The 24,286-nt window shown below is 42.6% G+C and overlaps 1 protein-coding gene across 1 annotated transcript in view; it reads left to right on the forward strand.

Annotated features, from left to right (window-relative positions):
* Positions 1 to 5,499: 5,499 nt before the first annotated feature.
* Positions 5,500 to 24,286, forward strand: part of STIM2 (stromal interaction molecule 2) — a 214,865-nt gene continuing 196,078 nt past the window's right edge. Inside the window, exon 1 of the mRNA XM_030191262.1 lies at positions 5,500 to 5,949. Within this exon, the coding sequence (XP_030047122.1) occupies positions 5,700 to 5,949 (250 nt within the window). The 5' untranslated portion in view covers positions 5,500 to 5,699. The remainder of the gene's footprint in view (positions 5,950 to 24,286) is intronic.

Raw genomic sequence — 24,286 nt, forward strand, 5'->3', positions numbered from 1 at the left:
GCATCCCCGTACTAGTCAATCCTCTCTAAACGGATTGGTTTCTGCTTTAGATGGGGGCAGAGTAGTAGTGGATGGAAGTGTCATTCTCTGCAGGAGAGTACGGACCTCATGAAACAAATCTGAATAGTCCGGACCCTCCACAGGTGGGGCTGAAGGAAGTTTTTCTTTTCCCACTGTCCGGGTTTTCCGAACCGGTTTCATCCCTCTCTTATCCAATCCTAATTTTTTATATTGCTGCCATAACTCTCCAGTGGGAATTCCATCTATTTTCTCCCGAGCCACCCCTGCTTGTAGTAGAGCGGCAAACATATCCTTACGAGATACTCGCTCTACCTCTGAACCTTGCCCCTTCGGCCCTTCCCCAATTCTCTGCCCCTCATTATTTTTCCTATCTGTTAGCTTCAGACTCCAATCCCCCAAATCTCCTAATTGCTCGATTTTATCCATAATGCCCTCCAACGGGTTATCTGTTTCATTCATCAACAGAGTCAAAATAACTTGTTTATACATTGGAGGAGACCCTTTAATTACTTTGTTTCTAATTGCCGCTGACATAGGCACTTGGGTAAGTGTATCCATCTGTCCTGTGACAATACACACTTTCATTGCCTCTTCCTTTAATCGCTGGATACAATCTTTCAAAGTATACCAAGGCTTGTCATCCCCAGGCCAATCTGATTCTAAAGGGTACTTTCTACGACACCCTGTTCCCACTAACTCAATCAGAGTAGTAGCCTCTGACCCATTCCCATCAGGCATTGCTAAACTATGTTCCCGAAATGCACTTTGAATTATAGCATCTCGAGATAAAGGTATAAATTTCAAACAGTCCTCATTGTCCATCCGTATCCCCATTGCCCCAGTATCATGCAGCCTTACACACCAAGCAATAAGGGATTCATTTGGACGCTGCTGGAATTGCTGCATGATATTGAGAATTTCTTGTTGCGTATAGTCTTCTGCTAAATCCATGCGCACTGGTGCTGCCCCACCCAACTGTGCTCGTCGCCGAATTATCGGCTTCATTTCCGGAGCAGCACTTTCCTCACCCCCTGACTCACTCTCGGGTGTGGAAGACCAGATATCCCCATCCCACTTCTCAGGATCCCATCCGTTAGGATTCTGTGTGGCAGTAGCCATCACCTTTGCAACCTTTACCTTACTCACACGCCCTCTCCTTTTCCGATACTTATACTGCGCTACTCGCACCGCCGCCCGCTCAGCAATTTGCTGGTACCCCGTACACTTATCCATCATCAATTTGCCCTGACACTGTGACATTACCAAGTCGCTTTTCAATGTCAGAATCTCAGCCTGTGATTCCAACAGCTTCTGTTGTAATAACAGATTCTGCTGGTGCATCAGGCGATATGCCGACAACAAAATCCACCCTCTCCGACCCACAGTTCTTAACTCTTTCCCTTTAACCACAGGGGCATTTTGTAAACATTTCAACACATCCTCACACATTCCCTCTCCTAAACATACCTCCCAATTCTCACTCAACCCAGTATCTGTCGCCCATTCTGTTGCCAATGCCTGATATGGGTATTTATCCCATCCAGGAATCGCAAACAGCTGCGGAAGCTGTGCCTGCACAGCCTCCTGATGAGATTTGCTCTTCTTCCCTTTCTTCAACATATTCACAAAACAATAAAACAATAAAACAAGTATATATTCACAAATGTAATCACCGTAACAACAATGCGATATCCTGCCGACTACGCCAAATTGTAACACTAGGGGGCGCTGTGCTTATGACAACACAAAAGCCACCAGACACAATATGCGGTATATCGCTTTTATTGGTGATACATATGTGAACACATACACCAAGATACTTACAGCACCCGCAATTCAGTCAGCATCTGGGAAGACCACCAGGGAAGCACTAGCTCTTCCTCAGAGATTGCAGGGACATCACTGAACCAGGCGTCCCTTACGTTCAGGCAAGCTTCTAAAGCAAGTCCGGTGCTCTCGCCTCTTTTATAGTGTGAAACAGAGGTGCCTTTCCCAGACCTGCACAAGCTGAAGGTGCCTTTCCCAGAGGTGCTGGCATCCCTTAAACAACCAGCCTGTTTCCCATAACAGAGAATATCAACACATAATTACAGCCAAAACATTCCACTCATTCCATCCCCAGCTGACCTTCAATCCCATGTATTACATGTGCAGTAACGGAGCTTTCTCCCTTGCACATGTATTCGAATCAAAGATGGTCCCTTTATGCTTGAGTCAGTGAATCAAACCAGCATAAAGGGACCATCTTTGATTGAAGTACATGTGCAGGGGAGAAACTTTGTCCCAATGTTGAAGGTTCTTGGTGCTTTTTTTTTGCTATTTAGCATTAGCACATGGCCATTAATACAAAAAAGTAGAAAATTGGCCATTTTATGGCTGTAGTAAAAATGGTTTTGGAGTGTGGGTAGAACCCACATGAGCACACTAAGGCCATGTTTTACTGCAGCTCAGTAAAAGGACCCTATAGACTGTGAGTCAACTAGGGACAGAGAAAGTTGCCTGCATATGATAAATGTAAACTGCTTTGGTTGTATGACAGAAAGGTGGTATCTCTAATCTATGATCCTTTACCCTTTAATGAGGCTTACTGCTCCAACTAGAAAGTCTGAAATTTGTGTGTTTTACATATTTCTATAGATAATTATGTATGTATATTTTGTAATCTGCCAAGAATTGTAATTGTGCAGATTTTAAAAATAAATTAAATTATGATTACTTTACTAAATTGAGGTCATTTTAGAATGGTAGTATGACAGAGTTTAAAACGGGGTTAGACGATTTCCTAAAGGACAAGTCCATAAACCACTACTAAATGGACTTGGGAAAAATCCACAATTCCAGGAATAACATGTATAGAATGTTTGTATGTTTTGGGAAGCTTGCCAGGTGCCCTTGGCGTGGATTGGCCGCTGTCGTGGACAGGATGCTGGGCTCGTGGACCCTTGGTCTTTTCCCAGTGTGGCATTACTTATGTACTTATCTACATATGTGAATAACAGCTTTTATGTGTATGAATGGCATACACCTGTAAATACCAGTTTTTGCAATGGTGCTATTCACACATGTAGATGGTACGAGACATAAATTTTAAGGGGGAGTGTTCTGTACAGTCAAAAAAAGATTATCGTGGGAAAATAGAGTAAATGCTGTGCTAGAGCACAGCTTACTGCATTGGGGCCTAAGTGGATGTAGATCTGTACAGATCATGTATTTGTAGGTATATACTTAGCGATATCTACATTATTCCCAAATTTTGGCAGCTGTTGTGAGAATTGTTGTTGGCAGGGGCAGACTGACAGTGCTCTGGGCCCCCAAGCAGTAAGGGTCATTGGTTCCCCCCCCAGGCACTGCTTGCTCCCCTTCGACACACTGCCATCCCCCCACACACACTTGTGCACCCTCCCTATTCCTACTTTGAAGGACCCAGGTGGTCTAGTGGCCTTTTCAGGGGTAGGAAAGATCCCCCCTCTTTCCTGCCCGCTGCCACTGCTCTGCCTGACACTGCTGTGTTTTCAACATGGCTGCAGAGACTTCCTGCCCCCGAAGGAGCCTGTAGTTTGCAGGGGGTGGGGAAGCCTCTGGCCCTCCAAAGCTTTTGGGCCCCTGGTTGTTGGTTTTTAAGACTTTACATGATTCAGTTCCTGCTTATTTTGAAAAGGTGTTGCAGTATCTCGCTCTTGAATATTCATTGTGGATATTCTGAAAACCTGATGGCTGGGGTGCCTCCAGGACCAGGTTTGGGAACCACTGGTTTATGTAATTATGAAACATGAAAAAGAACTACCAAGATAGCACAAAAATAAGGTATTCCAACAGTGGGGCCTATGAAGAATTTTTGGTGCCACCTGTCATGACCATGACTAAGGAGAACCTGAGAAGTGATTCACAGAGGCTCCAAGATATTGTAACTGAGAAAAGGGACCTTCTGGTGGATCATATTTTAAGGTTGCATAATTATTGACATCCCAAAATTGCAATATAATGCACAACAACAGATGTGACGAGAAAGTAAGAGAGACCAAAAATGATCTGGTGCAGCACATTCAAAGATTTTCAGTACCTTGGTACAAACTGCCAAGAGAAGGGAAAAACTTGCAGCTGACTAACATGTGGGAGAACACTTGTTGCCCAAAGTGCCCGGGTACATAGGCAAGCCCAAGTCTAAGTACGTCTAAAAATGTTTTATGCATGTATATTAATACATACACACTAAAACAATGCACTGCAAGTGCTATTACTGAATTTCAGCAAAGCCTTTGACATTGTTTACTTTATTTTTGTCATATATAAGTAGTCTTAAGTATGGGGCCTGAGGTGGTTGACTTGGAAGTGGAGGAGTAGCTTAGAGGTTAAGAACAGTAGACTGAAAACTAGGGAAGCTAGGGCTGTGATCTTTCAACCATTCCTTTTCAATCTGAGCAAAACACCTCAGGCACAAAATTAGATTGGAAGAAGTCCTGTGGGAAAAGGGAAATAGCTAAAGCTTGCACTAAATCCAAAATTCCTACTTTTCTCTAATGCACCTGAATCTAACTTGTCTTGAATTACTATTAAAAAGTATGAGTTAAAAGATTAGAAGGGTTGATTAGTAGACAAGAGGGTAATAGTAAACAGAATTACCCTATGGAAAAAGGGGAAGGAACCAGCAGGAATCCCATTCAGTTTTAGGGCTATTTATTCAGATGGACTTTTAAGCCTTATACAGACTTCATGCCTGCACAAAACATTAAGGAACGCCTATGTATAATAACAGTATGTAAAGAACCCTGCCAGATCCCACAAGATTCTCTGGTCTCCAATACGCCTTGTTTCGTCTGCTCCGAAAAGCTGTAGGAGTGGTGACTGGTGAGAAACTGTTGCTCATTGGATACTGACGCGATGTGTTGTTTTTATGATTGGCTCAGAAAAGAAGCCTGTTTTGGAATTCGAAAGACAATAGGGAGCGGACGGAACAATACCCAGAACAGCGAAAACTGCTGAAACACTGTTGATGTAAACTCGGCCGACGTCATCTCACTCTAAAGAAGTTCCGGGGGTTGGCAACGATCTAGTGTGTCCCCACCCCCGAACTTAAAGGCGAGTGCGACCCTATTTCAACACAGTTATAGTTGTGCAAGGGAATGTATGTAAACAAATTTAAACATTTTGATGGGCTGATTTTTTTTTGACATGTTAAAAGAAAAATGGACTAATTTAGGTATGATTCGAATCTGTGCTTTCAGCCATAGTACTTCCTCGCTGTGCCATTTAGGAACGCCAGAGCAAACTACGGATAAACAAATACATCAGAAAACACCAAAATGCTCCAAATCTATTACAACCTCAATCCTGCGGAAGGAAAGGGAAAGAACGGCTGTCGACTGCGCCTCGCCATGACATCATTGCGCGATAGGACGAGCTCAGCTGACGTGTTTTGTCTATGTGTGTGTGCGCGCGCGCCACCAGGCAGTCAGCCAGAGCGTGGGCGGACGGACCAGCGGCGCAGGCGCGAGCCTGTGTGCTGGAGCGGTGAGCAGGTTGCTCGCATAGCAGCCAGGACTGCTGCTGCTGCGGTAGAGCTCCTCGCGGGTGACGGCTGCCGGGTTTTCCTGGCACCGTGTCACTTCGCCAGGGATTTTCCTGCCACGGTGGAACCGTTCCGGCCCGAAGAGGAGAAGGGCGACAGCTCGGAAGGAGGGATGATCTCGCTGATGCAGCGGCGGCGGGAGGCGGAGAGTGAGAGCTGGAAAGAGGCGGCAGCAGTTCATCCTTGTCCGCCGGTGTCTCTGCCTCCTCCCCGCGCCGCTGCCGCCGATCAGCGGAGCATCGGGCTGTGGGTTCTGCTGCTTTTGCTGCTCGGTGCCGCGCAGGGTTGCGGGCTGGAGACAGATGCAGGTCCCGTGGACGGGAGAATGAGCTCCGCGCCGGGGACCCCCGCCGTCATCACAGGTAAGCGCGCAGACAGGGAGGGAGGGGGTTGGCTGGGATCCGCGCTGTATCTGGCCGGTGAGCCTCCGATAGCTGCCTTTGGCGTGTGCTCTGCCCTCCCCCACACCAGGGACATCCTTGTGCTGTGACCGGTGCTGCCGGAAAGACATGTCGCGGCAAGAGGATGCTGAGCTGTTCAGAGGGAGGCCCTTAAAAAGGGGCGCCCCAGGAACCGGAGATCGATAGGTTGCAAAAGTCTATGGCATAGATTTGCACAGTTGGCTGGGATATCTCTCCCGGGGCACATGGTATACGTTATTTATTTATTTATTTTAATAAGTATTGGGTATAGCGTTTTATAGAAGTAATCATAAATGTGTGAGATCCTCAAATAATGTATAAGGAGACAAGGTACAAAATGCCTGTTATAGAGTTAGTGCTGCTTCGCTAGTCAAAGCTGCAGAGGACATAACTGCTGTGCCTGTGCAGTCAGTGGGTAGTACATTTCTCGAGCAGATGAAAGATGTCTCACTTCCCGATAGTTTTGTAGGTCTGTCTTGAATAACTTAGATGCCACTTGCAAGAAATACATTTCACTGATAATATATGCCGTTTTTTACGTTGTGGATTTTCTGTATAGATGCCTTTGATATAAGGTATAATAGATGCTTTGTATAATAAGGCCTTGATGTAGTATAACTTTGCACTCCTCTTCATTGCATGGTGTTTTAAGGTAAGTTCTTAAAAAACAAAACAAACCCCTTTTATCCCAGTTACAGTAAACTTTACCACTGCTGTAGTTAACATGTAATTAGTGTTTACTGTCAGAAAAGGACCATATACACTGCCTTGGTAACATGGTGCTGTTTGTTATATGGTGGGTAAAATCTTCTCTTCCTGTTGGTGTGTGAGTGGGGATTGGTTCACGCACAGTCTCGAAGGGAGAATTTAAAAAAGACAGTCCGGTTGGACTCCCTGATCCCCCATGTCATAATTTCCTGGACACCCCCACCTTTCCCAGTGAGAGTCCACTTCCTCTAGGCGTCTGATCCAGGGCATAGGGATGCCCTTGACAAGAGAACCTTCAGTGGCGAACTGGTCCCCCTTCCATCTCTAAAGTCAACAGGCAGGAGCAATTCCTGCTCACTGCTGCTGTTGGTACCACCATCTTCCAAAATGTGTTAAGCTTGGCAAACAAATCAATGTTTCCTAACTAAAAGAAACACTCCCTTGACAGTGCATCCCTACTTGGGGTTAAGTGCTGCCATTTTGGAAGATAGCAGTGTGGGAGGCAGGAGCAAGTGGGCAACCCTCCTGCCTCACAGCTTTAGAGGTGGGTGAGGCATTGGGTGATCTGGGGAGTCCACTTGGACCACCATGTTGTGTTTTTTTGAAGAGTTAGGTTCCAGGGTCTTGGGTAATCTGAGGTGATGTGCAGCACTTCACATCAGATCACCCTTTTATTCTCTTGCTGCATTTTTATGCCATTAAAGATTCAGTGCTAGAAGACAAGTAAACAAAACTGTTAGATTTTAGTATAGTTTTTTTTTTTTTACATAGGGAACAATTTGTCAATTAGGGATTTGAATGACCAGTGCACTACCCTTTAGCAAAGTGCTTTTACCACTGTTTTTCCAGTGTTAAACCTTTTTACAGCACTTAGTGTAAGATTATCGTGGGAAAATGGAGCAAACACTGTGCTGATGGAGAGCACAGCTTATTGCATCAGGGCCTTGGTGGATGTTGATCAGTATAGATCATGTATTTGTAGGTATATACTTGGTGAAATCTACATTATTCCCAAATCTTGGCTGCTGTTGTAAGAATTGTTGTTGGTTTTTAAGACTTTACATGATTCAGTTCCTGCTTATTTTGTAAAGGTGTTGTAGTAGTATATGCCTACTCGGGCGTTGCGATTAGTGACTTCACAGAAGTTGATTGTGCCTTTATTGAGTCTGTTGCGTTTTTCCGTTACTGCAAAGGCAGCATTGTCTTATAGTTGCCATTGAGGCTGCATTTATTGCAGGATGTTGATACGTTTAAGAAACTGTTAAAAGCATTGTTATTTTTACAGGCATACTTGGGGATTTAGGTGATTTTTCTGTTTTTACTTTTTTGAATGAGGAGTGAAGAAATGGTGTTTCTGAATTTTATGTGATGATTATATATGCATGTTTTATGTTACTGTTTTAATTATTATGCATTTTGTTATACCCACCTAGTTAATAGGCGGACTATACATGCTTGACTAAAATAAATAGAGGCTGACCACAGACTAGACCAACTCGGGAGAACGATCAATAAAGCATTTTCATCAAGATCAGCTCCCAAGTTGGTCTAGTCTTTGGTCAGCCTCTACTTTTTGTGTACTATGTGGATCCGTCGTAGAGGTTTTTCCAGTTCTATTGTTCCTGACTAAAATAAATAACACGTTCTGCATTATGGGTTCGAAAGAAGATTGTCATCGATCATGTATCTTCTTATAACTTGTGATATGGAAAATTCTTTTATGAGCTGTTCTTAAAATGTTTACTATGGGGTAGATATTTAGTGGGGTTAAGCAGGTTGGAAAGGCTTCTGCACACTTAAATCTGACTCAGTTGGCTATCTCTGCATATTCTGCAGCGCTGAATTGCACAGTACTGCTTATTTTATTTATTTGGATTTTGCTCACACCTTTTTCAGTAGTAGCTCAAGGTGAGTTACATTCAGGTACACTGGGTATTTCACTGTCCCTAAAGGGCTCACAATCTAGGGGGTATGTTTACTAAGGTGTGCTGTAGGTGCGTTAGCGTTTTGAATGTGTGTTAATGCGCCCATAGGAATGTATTGGCGTGTTAGCATTTAACTCTCCTTAACTTTAAAGGTGCGTTCAAAATGCTAACGCGCCTTAGTAAACATACCCCATAGTTTGTTCCTGAGGAAATGGAAGGTTAAGTGACTTGCCCAAGATCAGAAGGAGCAGCAGTGGGATTTGAACCGGGCACATCTGGATGTCAAGACTGATGCTGTAACCACTAGGCCACTCCTCCACTTTTGGCCACTGCAGTACTATATGGTTAGTGCCCTGTTCCAAGGAGTTTTTATGATAGGAAATGGCATGATGTCAAAAAGTTGAAGCTATCTCCCCTGCACAGCCGCCTTATTGCATGACCCTCCAGACATTTGCAGACACTATTGAAAACAATAGAAATCTTGAGGTTTATTGACTGACTGTGTGTATGTTTTATTTTTTATTTGGCAGCTGCTTTTTTTTAATTTATTTGAAAGTTTCCCATATGTAACCTGAGGTTTGTTGTTTTCTTTTAACCTCTTGGGGGTGGGGTTCCCATAACTAGGCCCCAAGGCTCAAGTCAGAGCTGGAGTCTTTCTTAAAGCTGCCCCCTACAAAGAGTAAGACTCTTGCGGCTTCAAAAACAGTCTACCGCTCTGGAGTGCCTGTCCCAGGACCCCCCAGAGGTAACAAAAAAAAAAATCTCAGGTTACATATCTGAAGCTTTCAAATAAAATTAGAAAAAGAAAAACACATATAGGCAGTTATAACCTTCACAAGTTTGCTGTTGTTTTCAATAGCGTTTGCGAATGTTTGGGAGTCAAAAAGCAGCAAGGCAGGTGGTCCGCCAATATGAAAAATAAAACAACAAGGCAGATCTTGTAAAAACCACAGTTTTTATTAATAGATTAAAAGCTCCCAGAAATTTAACATAAAATGCCTGATATGGCCATGTTTCACCAGTATAAAATGGCTGTGTCAGGGGGCAGTGGATCACCAGCTGATATAAAATTCCCCAAATAGCCTGGCTGGTGTAACTTTTAAAACATGTGCAAGCTAGATTCTAGAATTAGTTTCTCGTAAAAACGCTGGGAGCTTTTATTCTATTAATTAAAACTGCTTTTTGTTTTACAAGGTCTGCTTTTTTGTTTTATCTGCAAAATGTTTGGGGTCACACAATATGGTGGCAAGCTCCGCCCACTGGCTTCAGCCCACAGAATGGGCTAGATAGGCTCATGCTGTCTCCTGTCATAAAACCTCCTTTACCTGAGTGGTCTGTGGGTGGAGTTGGGGAGGAGCCAGCAGTTGTGTGGGCACTGGCGGTGTTCAGTGCTGTTGGCAGATAGACTACCTTTTGTGCAGTCCTATCTTTTCCCACTTAGCCATGCGGGTGCTGACACTGAATATTGGACGGCAACAACTTGGTGGGCCGGATGTTCACTACTGATGGCCAGACATGGCCCTAGCACTGAATTCTCGGCACAGGCAGCTCCTTGTGACTCTGGGCAAGTCACTTAACCCTCCATTGCCCCATGTAAGCCGCATTGAGCCTGCCATGAGTGGGAAAGCGCAGGGTACAAATGTAACAAAAAAAACCAAAACATCAGGGGATATATATCAAAAGGAGAATACAAAAATAGATGCAACAAGTGTATTTGTGGATTCTGAACACAAATATTGCCTTTTCTGATTAATCATTGCTTTATTTTATATAGAAATGTTAAAATGATTTCAGTTGACATGGTTGGGAGATGATAATTTGCATATACTAGCTGTCCTAGGCAAAGGCAGTTTGAATGAAATGCCTGTTGCTAAGAGCACTGTTGCTTTAATCTGCCTTTTCACCTGTGCAAAATACTGTTGCTAGCACTGAGGGCCTCTAGGTTATGGGTGCGAAAACTGATAAACAACCATCAGTAGAATGGTTCAGCAAACTGGAAGTTTTACTTAATGCCTCTTGAATTTGGCTGTTGATTGGACAATGTGAACCTCCCATCTTTTAATTGTAGATGAATTTAGTGCCTAGATAATAACTTCCTTTTAAGTTATCAGAAGAAATCTATAGTTTCGTTTAGCACAGTTTTTATTTTATGAGTTTTGTATAGTGTACATTGCTTTGTAGAAGTCTTCACACTGTTGTACATTTTTTTTTTACATTCTGCTGTCTAAAAAAAATAGCAGTGCCAATGCGTTTAAAATAAGAGTTTGTTTTGCTTATACACAGCTTTCTCTATCCCTTCAACATGAAGGGCTGTAGAGAAAGTGAAAAGTTAAGAACAGAAGGATCAAGAATGGTGGCGTTCCTATGTTGGCTGCCACCTGGGGCGCATTGCTGCTGCGCACACCCCTGGCGCATCACCTCCTGGGAGTGCAGGGAGCAGTCACTCGGCTGTCAGCTCTGCTGGTTCCCTGCTCCGTAACAGAAAGGAATGTCAGAGGAAGCAGGGAACCAGCAGAGCCGACAGCTGCGAATCTGCTCCCTGCACCCCCTTCCCACTTCACCACCCTTGGTATGCCACTGGTCAAGAATGAAGTCTTCACATTAATGGACTCAGTATTTGGTGAAGATCCCTTTTGTAGCCAGAACAGCCGTGAGCCATTTAGCATAAATGTTTACCAAATTTCTATAGTGGGATTATGCATTCTTGTTGGCAGAATAGCTCAAGCACTTTGAGGTTGGCTGGGGCCATCTGTTGCCCTGCACTTTTCAAGTGTTGCCACAAAGTGTGGGCTTTTTACCGGGACAATCCAGGACTTTTATTATCTTCTTTCTGAACCATTATATTGTTGCTTTGGCTGTGTGCTAAGGATCATTCAAGTTTACTTCTATTTTGACTATATGGCCTATCAAGGATCCAGCTAAATGGTTTACAAACAATATAATACTGAGCAAGTTATAAGAATAGAGAGATGCAAAGGGAGAGGAAGACAATAGATTGATTTATTTCAGTGTTTATATACCGCATCGACCTAAGCGATATGCAGTTTTCTTTTTCAGGTACTGGTACTGTCCCTAACAGGCTTACAGTATAAGTAATGGAGGGGTAAGTCACTGGAACTGCAGAGGGAATTGAACCCGGTTCTCCGGGATCTCAACCCACTGCTGACAATTAGGCAGCAGCAGGAATAGAACCTGGTTCCCCGGGTCCACAACCAGCTGCACTAACCATTAGGCCACTCCTCCACTCCAGATAAAGAAATACTTTGTAAATAGGAGAGACTAAAAAGGGGAGGGAGTAGGGTAGGTTCAGTATCACTGTTATCCTGTCATGCCCCCTTGCTAGACTTTTTTCGGTGGCATAGGAGTTGAAGTTCTTCAGTGAAAAGATTTTTCAAAGAAGTATGTTTTTTAGACAGGCTTTAAATTTGGCAAATGGTAGGTTGTTCCAAAGGGTTGGACTCATTACATTAAAAAGACTACTTCAAATGAAGAAGTGTTGGGTTTGAGAACTTAGAAAACTTGGTGATTGGTAGGAGATCAGAAGACACAATAGAAAGAGTGGAAGACTAGAACTTTATATTGTATGAATTAGGGTTAGAATTTTAAATGAAATATTGGATGCAATCAGTAGCCAGTGCTAGTGGAAACAGCGTGATCCCATTTGTGTGCTCCCTGTTATTAGTTTAACTGAATCAGCTGAAGGTGCCATGATGTAATGTCCTGTTTCGCAGAGGAGGAGGGACACCGGCAGCGGGTGGAGCACATAGAGCTATGATGATGATCCCGGTTGCAGCTTCATTTTGTTCTCGACCAAGTTGCCGGGCCAAGGCAGCGGGGTGAACCAGTGAGTGAGGGACAGGGTAGGGAAGGGAATCTGTTTGCAGTTCCTTGAGGGGCTGGGGAAGCCTAAGCTGTGGCGCATAGGCACCATATGGGGGAGCAACCGTGTCTCCTGCCCCTAGCTGCGCCTCTGCACCCCCGATCAAGACAAAAGCAGTAGCTCTGATCTCTCTTGATCCACTTTTGTATAAATGTGTAGGTAGTGATGCCAAGAAGAATGGTTTATCTTGTTTTGGTGAGGTTTGAATTCTTCTTGATATAGATGACAGCTTTAGTGTCTTCTAGGAATTTTGTGAGTTGATCTCCTTCAGTTTTTTCTGCTGGTTTTGAATGACATACTTGTAGATTTGTATAATCATTGTGCTTTTTGAAAGGCAAATCTTCTCAGTCCCTGTGGCTATATTTGCAAGGGTGTCTTACATGTTTTCTTCCTTCAGCTCCTGTTTTTGACATACTATACTTTGGAATAATTTATGACGTTAGGGATGTCTGCAGACATACGTTTTACTGGAGAATACTGCATTGTGATGTAGAGTTGGTTAAGTGGAAATGAAATAAAGACTCTTCTCTAAGCAATAGTGGAAAGTGAAACAACAATATTGGTGTTAGGGCTGCCAGCTTACCAGCAGAATTGCTCTGGTCCAGATAAACATATGCACAAATGAGAAAGCAAACAGTGAGTAGGGTTGTGTTGAATCATTAAACTTTCAGAAATCTGAAAAATGAATACAGTACTTGTAATATTGATGTAATCTAATCCGAGACCTCAAAGATAATTCTTTTTTAAAAATGGTTCAGTGTTTTATTTAGAGACTAGTAAAAAAGGCTCGTTTCTGACGCAAATCAAATGGGCGCTAGCAAGGTTTTCCTCAGAGTGTGTGTGTGACAGAGAGAGAGTGAGACTGGGTGCGAGTGTGTCTGTGTGAGAATGAGAGTGTGTTTGCCAGGGGCCCTCCCTCCTCCCCCTCTGCCCTCCCCTCTCCCCTCCCTCCGAGTTTCAGGGTCATCCCCTCCTTATGATGCCAAAAACCAGTACAGGGTTGAATGGGCTAGAGGCGGTGTCCCGGTGGTGCGTTGGCGGGAGGGAGGAGGTTTAGGCAATTGTTTGTTTTTTAATGAGTTGGCCAAGCATGGAGTTATTGGCGGGTAATAGTAGGCTAGCATGAGGGCAGGCTCCGCTGGGTACGGGCGGTTCCTGACGGTCAGGCGGCGCGTGTTATTTTGCGGAGGCTGGGCCGGCCCGGTTCTACGGAGACGCTTGTTGCATGTATTTCCGCGGGGTTGCCCTTTGCTGCCATCCCCACACATTTGTGAAATCTCCGCTGCTGTTCCTGAAGGGCTGTGCTTGAAGAAGTGGAATTGTGTGTACAGATAGGCCCCCTCCCTACAAAGTTTTTAAGTCGTCTTCACTCCTTCACTTACCTGTTCGGGTCGGGAGGGCGTCTAATTCGGGAGTCATGGGAGGGCGGCTGTTGAGCGCCTGTGTGTGTGTGTGTGTGTGGGGGGGGGTTAACATTGTTGGCGAGCTGGGAGGGTGTGTCGTGTGTCTGTCAGTGTTTTGCCTTCGACGTCATGACGTTGTGACGCGAGGGCAGGGCAGAGAGACATGGTGAGTCGGATGGCTTCACCATTACGATCCCTTCACTGAAGCCACGGAGTCAGCTTCAGATCGTTGAGGGTGTGTTTTACATAGTAACATAGTAGATGACAGCAGAAAAAGACCTTCACGGTCCATCCAGTCTGCCCAACAAGATAAACTCACATGTGCTACTTTTTGTGTATACCCTACCTTGATTTGTACCTGTCCTCTTCAGGGCACAGACTGTATAAGTCTGCCCAGCACTATCCCCGCCTCCCAACCACCCAATCTCGGATAAGCTCCTGAGGATCCATTCCTTCTGAACAGGATTCCTTTATGTTTATCCCACGCATATTTGAATTCCATTACCGTTTTCATTTCCACCACCTCCCACGGGAGGGCATTCCAAGCATCCACCACTCTCTCCGTGAAGAAAAACTTCCTGACATTTTTCTTGAGTCTGCCCCCCTTCAATCTCATTTCATGTCCTCTCGTTCTACCGCCTTCCCCTCTCCGGAAAAGGTTCGTTTGCAGATTAATACCTTTCAAATATTTGAACGTCTGTATCATATCACCCCTGTTTCTCCTTTCCTCTAGTAGATTTATTTCAGTCTGAAATGTTTTAAACCAGGACTGCAAGAAAACTCAGGTGTCTGCTTACTCAGATGTCATTCATTTTGGAGACTGGCACCTAACACCAAGCAGAACAGCTGGGGCTGGGTTGGAACAGTGGCTGACTAAACTAGAACTGTCACTGGGACATGATGCAGAGAGAGGGATTGGAGCTAGAGGAAGACTGGAGGTCTAGGATTAGGAAACATAGTGGCTACCCTGGCCTACTGTTCCCTCTAAGCTGGAGTCCTCCAGCAGCATTGCTGCCAGTGGAGGGGTTGTGCTTCAATATTGTGTTTTCAGTCGCTAGGGACAGGCAGGTTCCCAGGTGTCCTGCAGAGCTTTCCTGTCCCTCACTATTGAAAATGTGATAGTGAAACAGCACCCTCCACTGGCAGGACTGTAGGTGGGGGACTCCCGCTCAACTTAGAGGGAACAGTGCCCCCCACCTCCCCATGCTGGGGCTGGAAGGACTTTGGTCCATTGTGGTGGGAAGGACTTTGTGTTTACGTCAAAAAGAGCAGAAATGGATCTTCTTCTTTAACTCGGTCGAGCCTGAAGGATTAAATGTTTGTGTTGAATGGTCGGCGTTCTTCTAATTGCATCGGAGATCTGGATTAATGTCCACCTTAATTTGAGATGGTTACATAAAAATAAAAAAATAATAAAAAAAGTGAAAGTATGTTGATACAGCTGGAGGATATGACCTAGTCAAAGACAGATCAAGGAAAGGAAGGAGTTTAAACCCCTTTAAAAATGGAGTCAGTTTCTCTGTGATGGCTATCTGCCAGTAGCATTTCTTGGCTACAGCAGACCAGAGATTTGATCAGAATCGTTGATACAATCAGCGAGAAGTAAAACCCCTGACGCAGCACTAGCGAAATGAGGGCTCCCTGTTGGGTTGAGGAACGGAAAGCACAGAAATGAGCAGAACACTACAGCGGTCTGATGAAGCTAAGTGATTTCTAGCGGTGTTCCTCGTTTTGATCTCATTGAACTGAACTTTATAAATGTATCAAGAGTATATAAATAACTGATCTACAGAATTGTGTAGGCGCACACAATTGCTAGTTAGCAAGAAGAGTTAAAATAAATTTTCTGGGTTGATTGAATGAATAGTAATTGATGGAGTTTTTTTGAAGCTATATGATGGCACGCCTGCTAGGTTGGGCTGGCTGGGTGGCGACACTGAAGCGTTTTTCTCCATCTAATTAAATCTTAGCATCTCTATAGGTGGGTGTGCCCTACATGATATTTACACAGCCGGTGTGAGGTTGTGTTGTGATTTTCAATTAAATTTTAACTGCCAGACCCGCGACCATTCTTCTAATGTTCTGAGATCCCTTCTCGTCGTTTCTACTCCCTCCAGGGTATCCACTCTATTGTCTATTTTCGTGTCATCCGCAAAAGGGCACACCATTCCTTCCAACCCTTCAGCAGTATCTCCCACAAATATATTAAACAGAATAGGCCCCAGCACCGACCCCTGAGGAACTCCACTGCTCACCTTCCTTTCCTCCAAGTGGATTCCATTTACCACCAACCTCTGCCACCTGTCGGTCAACCAGTTTCTTATCCAGTTCACCACTTTCGGCCCTAAGTTCAACCCTTTCAGCTTATTCACGAGTCTTCTGTGGGGGACCGTATCAAAGGCTTTGCTGAAAACGTACCCCCAGATTCTTTACCACAGATGAGATCTTAATTATGGTATCCGATACTTCCACCTCGGAAGGAAAATGGATAGGAGAATCATTGGTTACCAACAAGATCTCATTTTTTGACATATTGAAAGTTAATTGATTCTCAAACATCCAGTGATTCAACCCATCTAAAATCATTTGCAACTGAGTAGCCATAACAGGGACCGGCGGGCTAGAAATGTACAAATAAATAAATAGCCTAATGCTGAGGGAAAGGTGCACAGCTGGAAAAAAGTAAATAAATCCACAAATTTCTGCTGCTTCTCCGTGCTCCACCGCCTAAGAATTTGGCTGGCTTTTTAAATAAGTCCCTTCATTTAGATCTAAACATTAATTTTCCAAAGCAGAAACAACAGCAACAAAACTTTAAAATATGCTTATCAATTTTGAGTGTAGATCTTATTGTAATAAACCTCAAAATTCTTCAGTTCAGTGGCTAGGCAAACATACATACGTTCTATCATTTCTTAGAGACATCTATTACAAAAATATAGACACACTAATACCACACTCTTTCCTTTTCTTCTTCCTTGCTTTTTATATTCTAGTGCTGATTGGCTATTTCTGGCTTCTTCTTTTAATACAGTTTAATATATTGAACAGTTGCAATTTGGGACATGAGTAAATGTATTGATGCTGTTTTCTGATGGTTGTCTGGGTTTGAAAGGTTACGCCTCTCTTTACTTTATGATGTATCTCATATCTTTTCAGTAGTAGTCCAAGGTGAGTTACATTCATGTGTGCTAGATAATTCTCTGTCCTGAGAGGACATATAGGACTAAATTCTGTAATTGGCACCTAAAACAAAATAGCGCTTAGAGCTATTCTATAAATGACACTTAAAACTAGATGCTGTTTATAGAATAGCACAGAGCTGGGAACTGCGACTACATTTAGGCGTGACCATGCACACCAAACCAACCTTGGTGTAAATCCATACCTCCTAAATTAGGTGTTGGTCCCCTTTATTGTATATCAACGCACATAAATTAAAGGAACACCTTCGATCTGATCATGACCCTCCCATGGCCGCACCTCCTTGTTGGACCTGCGCTTAAAATTTACACATGGATCCTGTGTCCAAATTTACGCAAGTAAATTTTAATTAAATCCAATTAGCATCAATCATTGCTTGTTAAAATCTCTATCGTAGTAACCTAGTAAGTGACTGCAGTTAAAGACCTGAATGGGCCATCCAGTCTTCCCAGCATTCACACTCATTATCAACAATGAATGTGATATTACATACTTGATCATGGTCTTTCTGGGACATAGACTGTAGAAGTCCATCCATCTCTGTCTTTGTTCCAACTACTGGTGCTAATTGGCTCACTCAGTTAATGTGCACACACAAATTGGGTGTATGCACAATTTTTAGTGACTCCTGTAGAATAACGGAGAGATAAATGACTTGGTGAAGGACACAGGGAGAGGCAGTGCTGGGCTACACCTCTCATGGATGTTCCACACAGTTTTTGGCCTCATTTTGAGTTCTGAATTGGATGAAATTTGTACCTAGAAGTGTGTGAAAGTGTAATCAATATTTGTAGTTTTATACAGTGAGTGACTGAATATGTAATGCACTGTTGAATTTGGTAGTTATCAGACTGTAGAAACCTTTGCAACTTGCAGATACAAGAGCAGTATAAAAAGTCCCCTGCAAAACATTCATCTTTTACAGCTCCTTGTACAAACCATCATACTCAAGCACATTTTTCACATTCTGCTGTCTAATGCATTTTGTATTGTGTGTTTAAAGTAGATGTTTTTCATTGATATGCACAACATACTGTTCTTTCCCTTTGAGTGTAAAGAATTAAAGAACTATTAAGTAAATATAAACAAGTTTTGATTGCATTAGGCTTTTCGTTCCTTAAAAATATTTGGTAGAAAGTCCATTTGCAGTAAAAACAGCCTAGTGTCAACTTTGAACAGTAGAATGATGTGGTTTATGCCATTTTCTTGGCAAGTGTATATAGAGGGCTGTCTTAAAATTCTGGCACAGATTTTTATTTTTTAATTGGCTTCAGGCCAGAAAACCCAGTTCCAGGCTGGAGATTTTGGGCCAGTCCTGGTTTTGAACTTCTGTTCCAAAGCAGTATGGGATTTGTAGTGCCCGATCCTGCCTATTAAAATCAGTACTGTAAATTCTGTAGTGCACCAGGATGGGGTGGTTAGAAATCCAGGACTGGCCCAATATCTCCAGCTTGGAACTGGGTATCTTGGCATCTCTGCTTCAGGTCTGTGCTTTGGGCTGCAAGAGGATATTAACTTGCTGAGACACTTTGTTGTTGCTTTTGCTTTGTGCTGAGAACCATTGTCCTGCTCAAAAGTGAATCTTTTCAGTTCTAGTCTTAGAGCAAACTGGAACAGAATTTTTTCCCTGGATCTGTCTATATTTTGCACAATGGGAAAAAAAAAACACTGAAGTGGAGGAACCAAAGGGCCTTACGGAGTTTGTAAAGGTAGTCAAACAGCAATGTCAAATAGATGAGTCTTCCAACACTTAATCACACGTACAGCTGGTGGATTCTCAAGGATGTAGTTTGAGCAAAAGATTCTTTTGCTCAATAAACTACATCCTTGAGAATCTACAGTTGTACGTGAGATTAAGTGTTAAGAGTCATCTATTTGACCTTACTCTTTGACGGTATTTTGCACCATCCATCTTTTTCTTGATCTTCACAAACCTCCCTATCCCTCCTGCTGTAAAGTATCCCCAAAACATAATGCTGATGCTGTCACCACTGGACTTTAGAGATGGCCTTAGCAAGGTGATGTCTTGTGTTTGTATTAACAGCAGACACGGAACCCAAAAGTTCCACTTTGATCTCTCATATAGGCCATATTTGTGGTATATTTTGAAATGGTTTGAATAGTCAGCATTTTGCCCAGTCTCAGCCAGAGACTTTTTTGCAGTTTTTAAAATGATCTTAGAATTCAAATTGGCTGTCTTCAGCAGTTTCTATCATAACACATGAGTACTGATTTGAGAGACTACCTGGTCAAGGCAGTGTTTTTGTGGCACTAAACAATTTCTGTTTTGCTGGGTTGGACCTGATAATGCCTTGACAAAATTCCAAAAACTGAAATTTTCTTGCAACCTTTTCCCTATTCTGTACCTTTGAATAATTTTATCCTGAAGTTCTTTCAAAAGTGTCTGATTCTGAATGCGTTAGACCTTTGTTTAAAATTTATTTTATACAGCAAAGCACTGCTGATTCTTCCCGTTGTATTCAGATGTGCTCAGTTACTATGATAAGATACAGGCGGGGTGGGGGGGTTGTCTATTTATTGTGGAAATGAAACTTATTTGGGTTTGCTGTGACACAATGAGGCATATTTTCAAAGCACTTAGCCTTCCAAAGTTCCATAGGTTTCTAAGGAACTTTGGAAGGCTGAGTGCTTTGAAAATATGCCTCAGTGTGAAATCTTATGCATTCAAAACACTTTTGTAATTCCTAATTACTTTTTGAAAACTTGTGCTCATTGAAAGCATAGCTGTAGAGAATTATGAAAGACTCCTTTAAAAAAATGTAATCCCAAATATATTAAACAGCAGCATATGTAATATATGTACATGTAAAGACACAAGACACTGTATTCAAGACTGATGGAGTCTGCTGGTGACCAGTGGGTTATGCATATGAACCCCTCAGAAGCAGGTGGCATTGAGGATGGGATAGAAATATGCATGGCTACTGCATGGAATAAATGGGATATCTCACCTTGTGTGGATCAGCAGAAGGAGACAGCGGCACTATTAAGATTCAACACTTGTGCTAGGACCTTCACAGATGTTTTACATGTTATCATATATTATGTAGTCATGCACAAACCTTCTTGACATATGTAACACAGTAGATGATGACAGGATCTGTATGGTCCATCCATTCTGTTCAACAAGGTAACTGATAACTTATGGTATGATGCAATAGTATCTATGCAGATTTGATCTTGATCTGTCCTTGTCATTTTCATGATTAAAGGAAGAGTCTTCCAATCACTGTTGGGCTCATCCTTTAACCCTGTGTTTCTACTGACCTGTGTGCATTTTGTACAGGTTCGTCTGTTCCTCCATCTTGGTGGTTTTTTCCCCATTTTCAGAGCACAGACTGTAGAAATCTGCCCAGCATTGGTGTTATTTCCCAATAACTGGAGTTACCTTTTAAGCACCGCTAAGTTTGTTTGATTCGATCCTTTTTCTTTATAGGATTCCTTTGTGTTTATTCCACACATTTTTAAATTGTTACCATTTTTGTCTCCACCGCCTCCTGTGGGAGGACATTTCAGGCATCACCACTCTCTTCATGAAAATGTACTTCCTGATATTATTCCTAAGTTGACCCCTGCCCCCCCCAACCTTGCAACCTCAATTTATGTTCTCTAGTTCTGCTTTCCCGTCTCTAGAAAAAGTTTGTTTGCTTCTACTAAAACCCCCTATCAAGCTCCCCACGATGTCATGGGATCTCAGTGTTCTTACCCAGCTGATGAAAGCTCCTTTTGAGCCACTTGAAGTACCTGACCTGGAAGGTCCTGGGTTTTTTTTTTTTTTGTGTGGCGTCACTTCTTTCCACAGTCGGTGAGCTGCAGGTCTAAGTAATTGATCCACTGCTCACAGAGTAGTTTTGCATATGCTTTCTAAGTTCTTTTTGGAGTTCCATCTTAGCTGTTCTTCCAACATTTGTCCCAAAGCCACATGCCCACCAAAGTGAGAGTGCACCACATGCTCTAGATTGCAGGAGATCCTTGATCTTTTATCTGGAGTGAGCTAAAGCCTGTCGAAGTCCATCCATCCTTTCAACTCCTACAGGATGGGAGCTACCATCAGTACACATGCTGGAAGATTGCGTCTCCTTTATTTATGCCCAAGCTGGGTTGATGCTGGAGGGTCATGTCACAGCTCAAAACGTCAAAGCCATGACTGTGTTTGTACCCCACTTGAGGTTGGTCTTAGTAGAGAAGATCTGCAGAGTTGCAATGTGAACTTTAGTCCATATATTCACATCCTACTAGTGCCTAGAACAGGACTTCTATGCAACAGCTGTCTTGGTCAGACAATCCTTCATAACTCATTTGGGGTCTAGAATCCAATTCTACTCTCCTAGGCCTATTTGCTTTCTGTTCCAGGCTGTCTTAAAAAAGAATTGGTTTTAATTGTTAGTTTGGCTACAGCTTTTGCCTGTTGCAAGTCTTGATTGCATTTCCCTTGATCTTTTAAGACAGCCTGGTAACTAGGGATTCCCATCCTTGAGAATGCTAAGTCCCTGTTTCTTCTCGGAGAAAGTGAAGTTACCTGTAGCTCGTGCTCTGTGAGGATAGAAGGATGAGTATTCTCATTGCTCTACCTACCTTTATTAGGGAAGCTAATGGTTAGCACATATACAATTATTACATCACTGGTCTCTACATCTCTTAGATCAGGAAAAGAAGCAAACACAATGATTAACTATATAAACAATCATTACATCACTGGTTTCTACATCTAAGCAATGCAAAGAGTTCTTTAGACCAGGAAAGGAAGCAACAATATACATACATACAATCATCACTGATCTCCATCACCCAGGCTCTTATCATCAGCTGGGGGGAGCCCGGTTCACACAGCGAGAGCCAGGAGCTTTTTGGACCAGGACCAGATCTCTGCGCAGTCTGTACGTTACAGATGAACTCTCAATTTCACCGAAAGAAACTCCCCTTTTTATAAGGCTTAGAACTCATGTTCAGAGCTAAGGAAAATTACAAGAATGTACATGAGGATGCAGTCACATTGCTTCCAGCCCAAGTAAACAAACCACTGGCCAGGTGGCTCATCTCCTGAATTCCAAGCATATCCTGTTTCCCTCCTGCACAGACTGAATTGATCAGAGACATGCCTTATCTTCCACATTCCAACTTGTTTTTGTATTTACAAGGACAGTTACTTTTGGTCAAAGACAGAAGATTTCAGAGTGTATTATCGGACAAAAGCAGGGTTGAAAAGCAATCCTTTAAGGTAACACTTAATCATTTTTAAATAGAATTACTTCTAATCAACAATACAGACCCCGAGTGCACTAGTCGTTCAAGACAGGGTTGAAAAACAATCTTTAAAATTTACTTCCATTACACTTCCCTAGTAGCTGATTTGTATTGGCTATTTCATCAGACTGAGTTGGTCCCACATGATAATGGTGGGCCACTTCCAAACACTTCTGGAATAGGTGCTGGGGAGCATTTCCCATGCTGAGCTCCATTGGATGACATCACCCATCAGTGAGATTATTCATCTTGCTGACCTTGGAGAACACCTGCTTCAGGTGAGGAAATTCGCCTTACTTTTTATGTTTAAAAAATTTTTTTATTGGGGAAAAAAAGAATGAATTGTAAACATAACATAATAACCATTATTTATGTTTTGTTTGGTACACAACAAGACCAATATTAAGATCTGAACCTTTCCCATTACCCCCTACCTCCCAAACCTACCATATTCCAAATGTAGAATTGCACACATAGCAGCTATGGTTCTCTTTACTTTTTAAAAACATCAACAAAGATCCTTAATGGAAATCCAGCAGCAGTTTGTTACTATTAATGGCTGGCTGTGTCACTATAAATGGCTTGTTTAAAACTGTGAAACTCTTAAGAGTTTGCTGAGGCCAAACCTGTTAATACAAAACAAGCCATATACCAATGAAATGCTGAGTGCACTATAGATCTGATCCTTGATGGCTTTTGGGGAGGCCAGTGGTGGGGAGAGGATTGAGAGGTTATACAATAGACAAGCAGGAGGAGAGAGCTGATGTTGAGTTGAATATGAGCGTTTGTATAGGCAGATTGGATGGACTATAATGGTCTTCATTTACTGTCATTTTCCATTGCACTACTTTATAGCGGCATAAACTTTTAAGGATGAAATGACTCTTGTCCTAAGGCCTTAGTCAGTTGGTCTATAAAATGCTGCCAACCTTTTTCATTTACTAATTATTTAAAAACATGTATAGCCTGCCTATTAACTAGGTGTTTTACAAAATAAACAAGCACAGTAGCTTTAACAAATCGCATACAAACACAGAATCTGTATATCTATTATTCCTTTATTTTCATAAAATAAATACCTACTGAATTAAATCCCAAAGTATGCCAGTGCAAATAAAATGCCTTGAACTGTTTCTTAAAAATGTCAAGCCTCTGCAACAAATGAAGTCTCAAAGGTAGTTCATTCTATCCAGTAGGGCCAGCATAAGATAATGCTTCCTTCGCGGTAACAGAAAAGTGCAAGCATCTGAAAGATGGAACAATCAAACACCGTGTATTTTCAGAAAGTAATTCTCATGTGGACCTATAACACTGCAACACCTTCCTAAAATAGGAACTAAATCATGCAAAGTCTTAAAAAATCTATTTTTTGTAAGCACTAAGCTTTGAACCACTATCTGAAAATCATACTTAAGCAACAGTGGTTTCAACTTACTCAGAAGTTTTAACTGAAAAAACCATGACTGTGCCAATCTAGAAACTTGTGCCTGCGTTGTCAACCTCGACTCGAGTCAATAATAACACCCAAACTCATGATCTGGTTCTTAATTGGGATCTGCATTCCCTCAAGCACAGCAGGGTTATTATGGTCTATATCAGGGGTAGGCAACTCCAGTCCTCGAGAGCTGCAGGCAGGTCAGGTTTTCAGGATATCTACAATGAATATGCAGGAGATAGATTTGCATACCATGGAGGCAGTGCTTACAAATCTATCTCCTGCATATTTATTGTGGATATCCTGAAAACCTGACCTGCCTGTGGCTCTCGAGGACCGGAGTTGCCTACCCCTGGTCTATATCATTAGTTGACCTTTTTACAATCATACTGTACTGCTTAAATAGGTACGGGCAGTAATATTTTACAATAGGTCCCAAAGGTTTTTAAGCATAATC

The sequence above is a fragment of the Microcaecilia unicolor genome, chromosome 2, assembly GCF_901765095.1.
Source record: "Microcaecilia unicolor chromosome 2, aMicUni1.1, whole genome shotgun sequence".
NCBI lineage: Eukaryota > Metazoa > Chordata > Amphibia > Gymnophiona > Siphonopidae > Microcaecilia > Microcaecilia unicolor.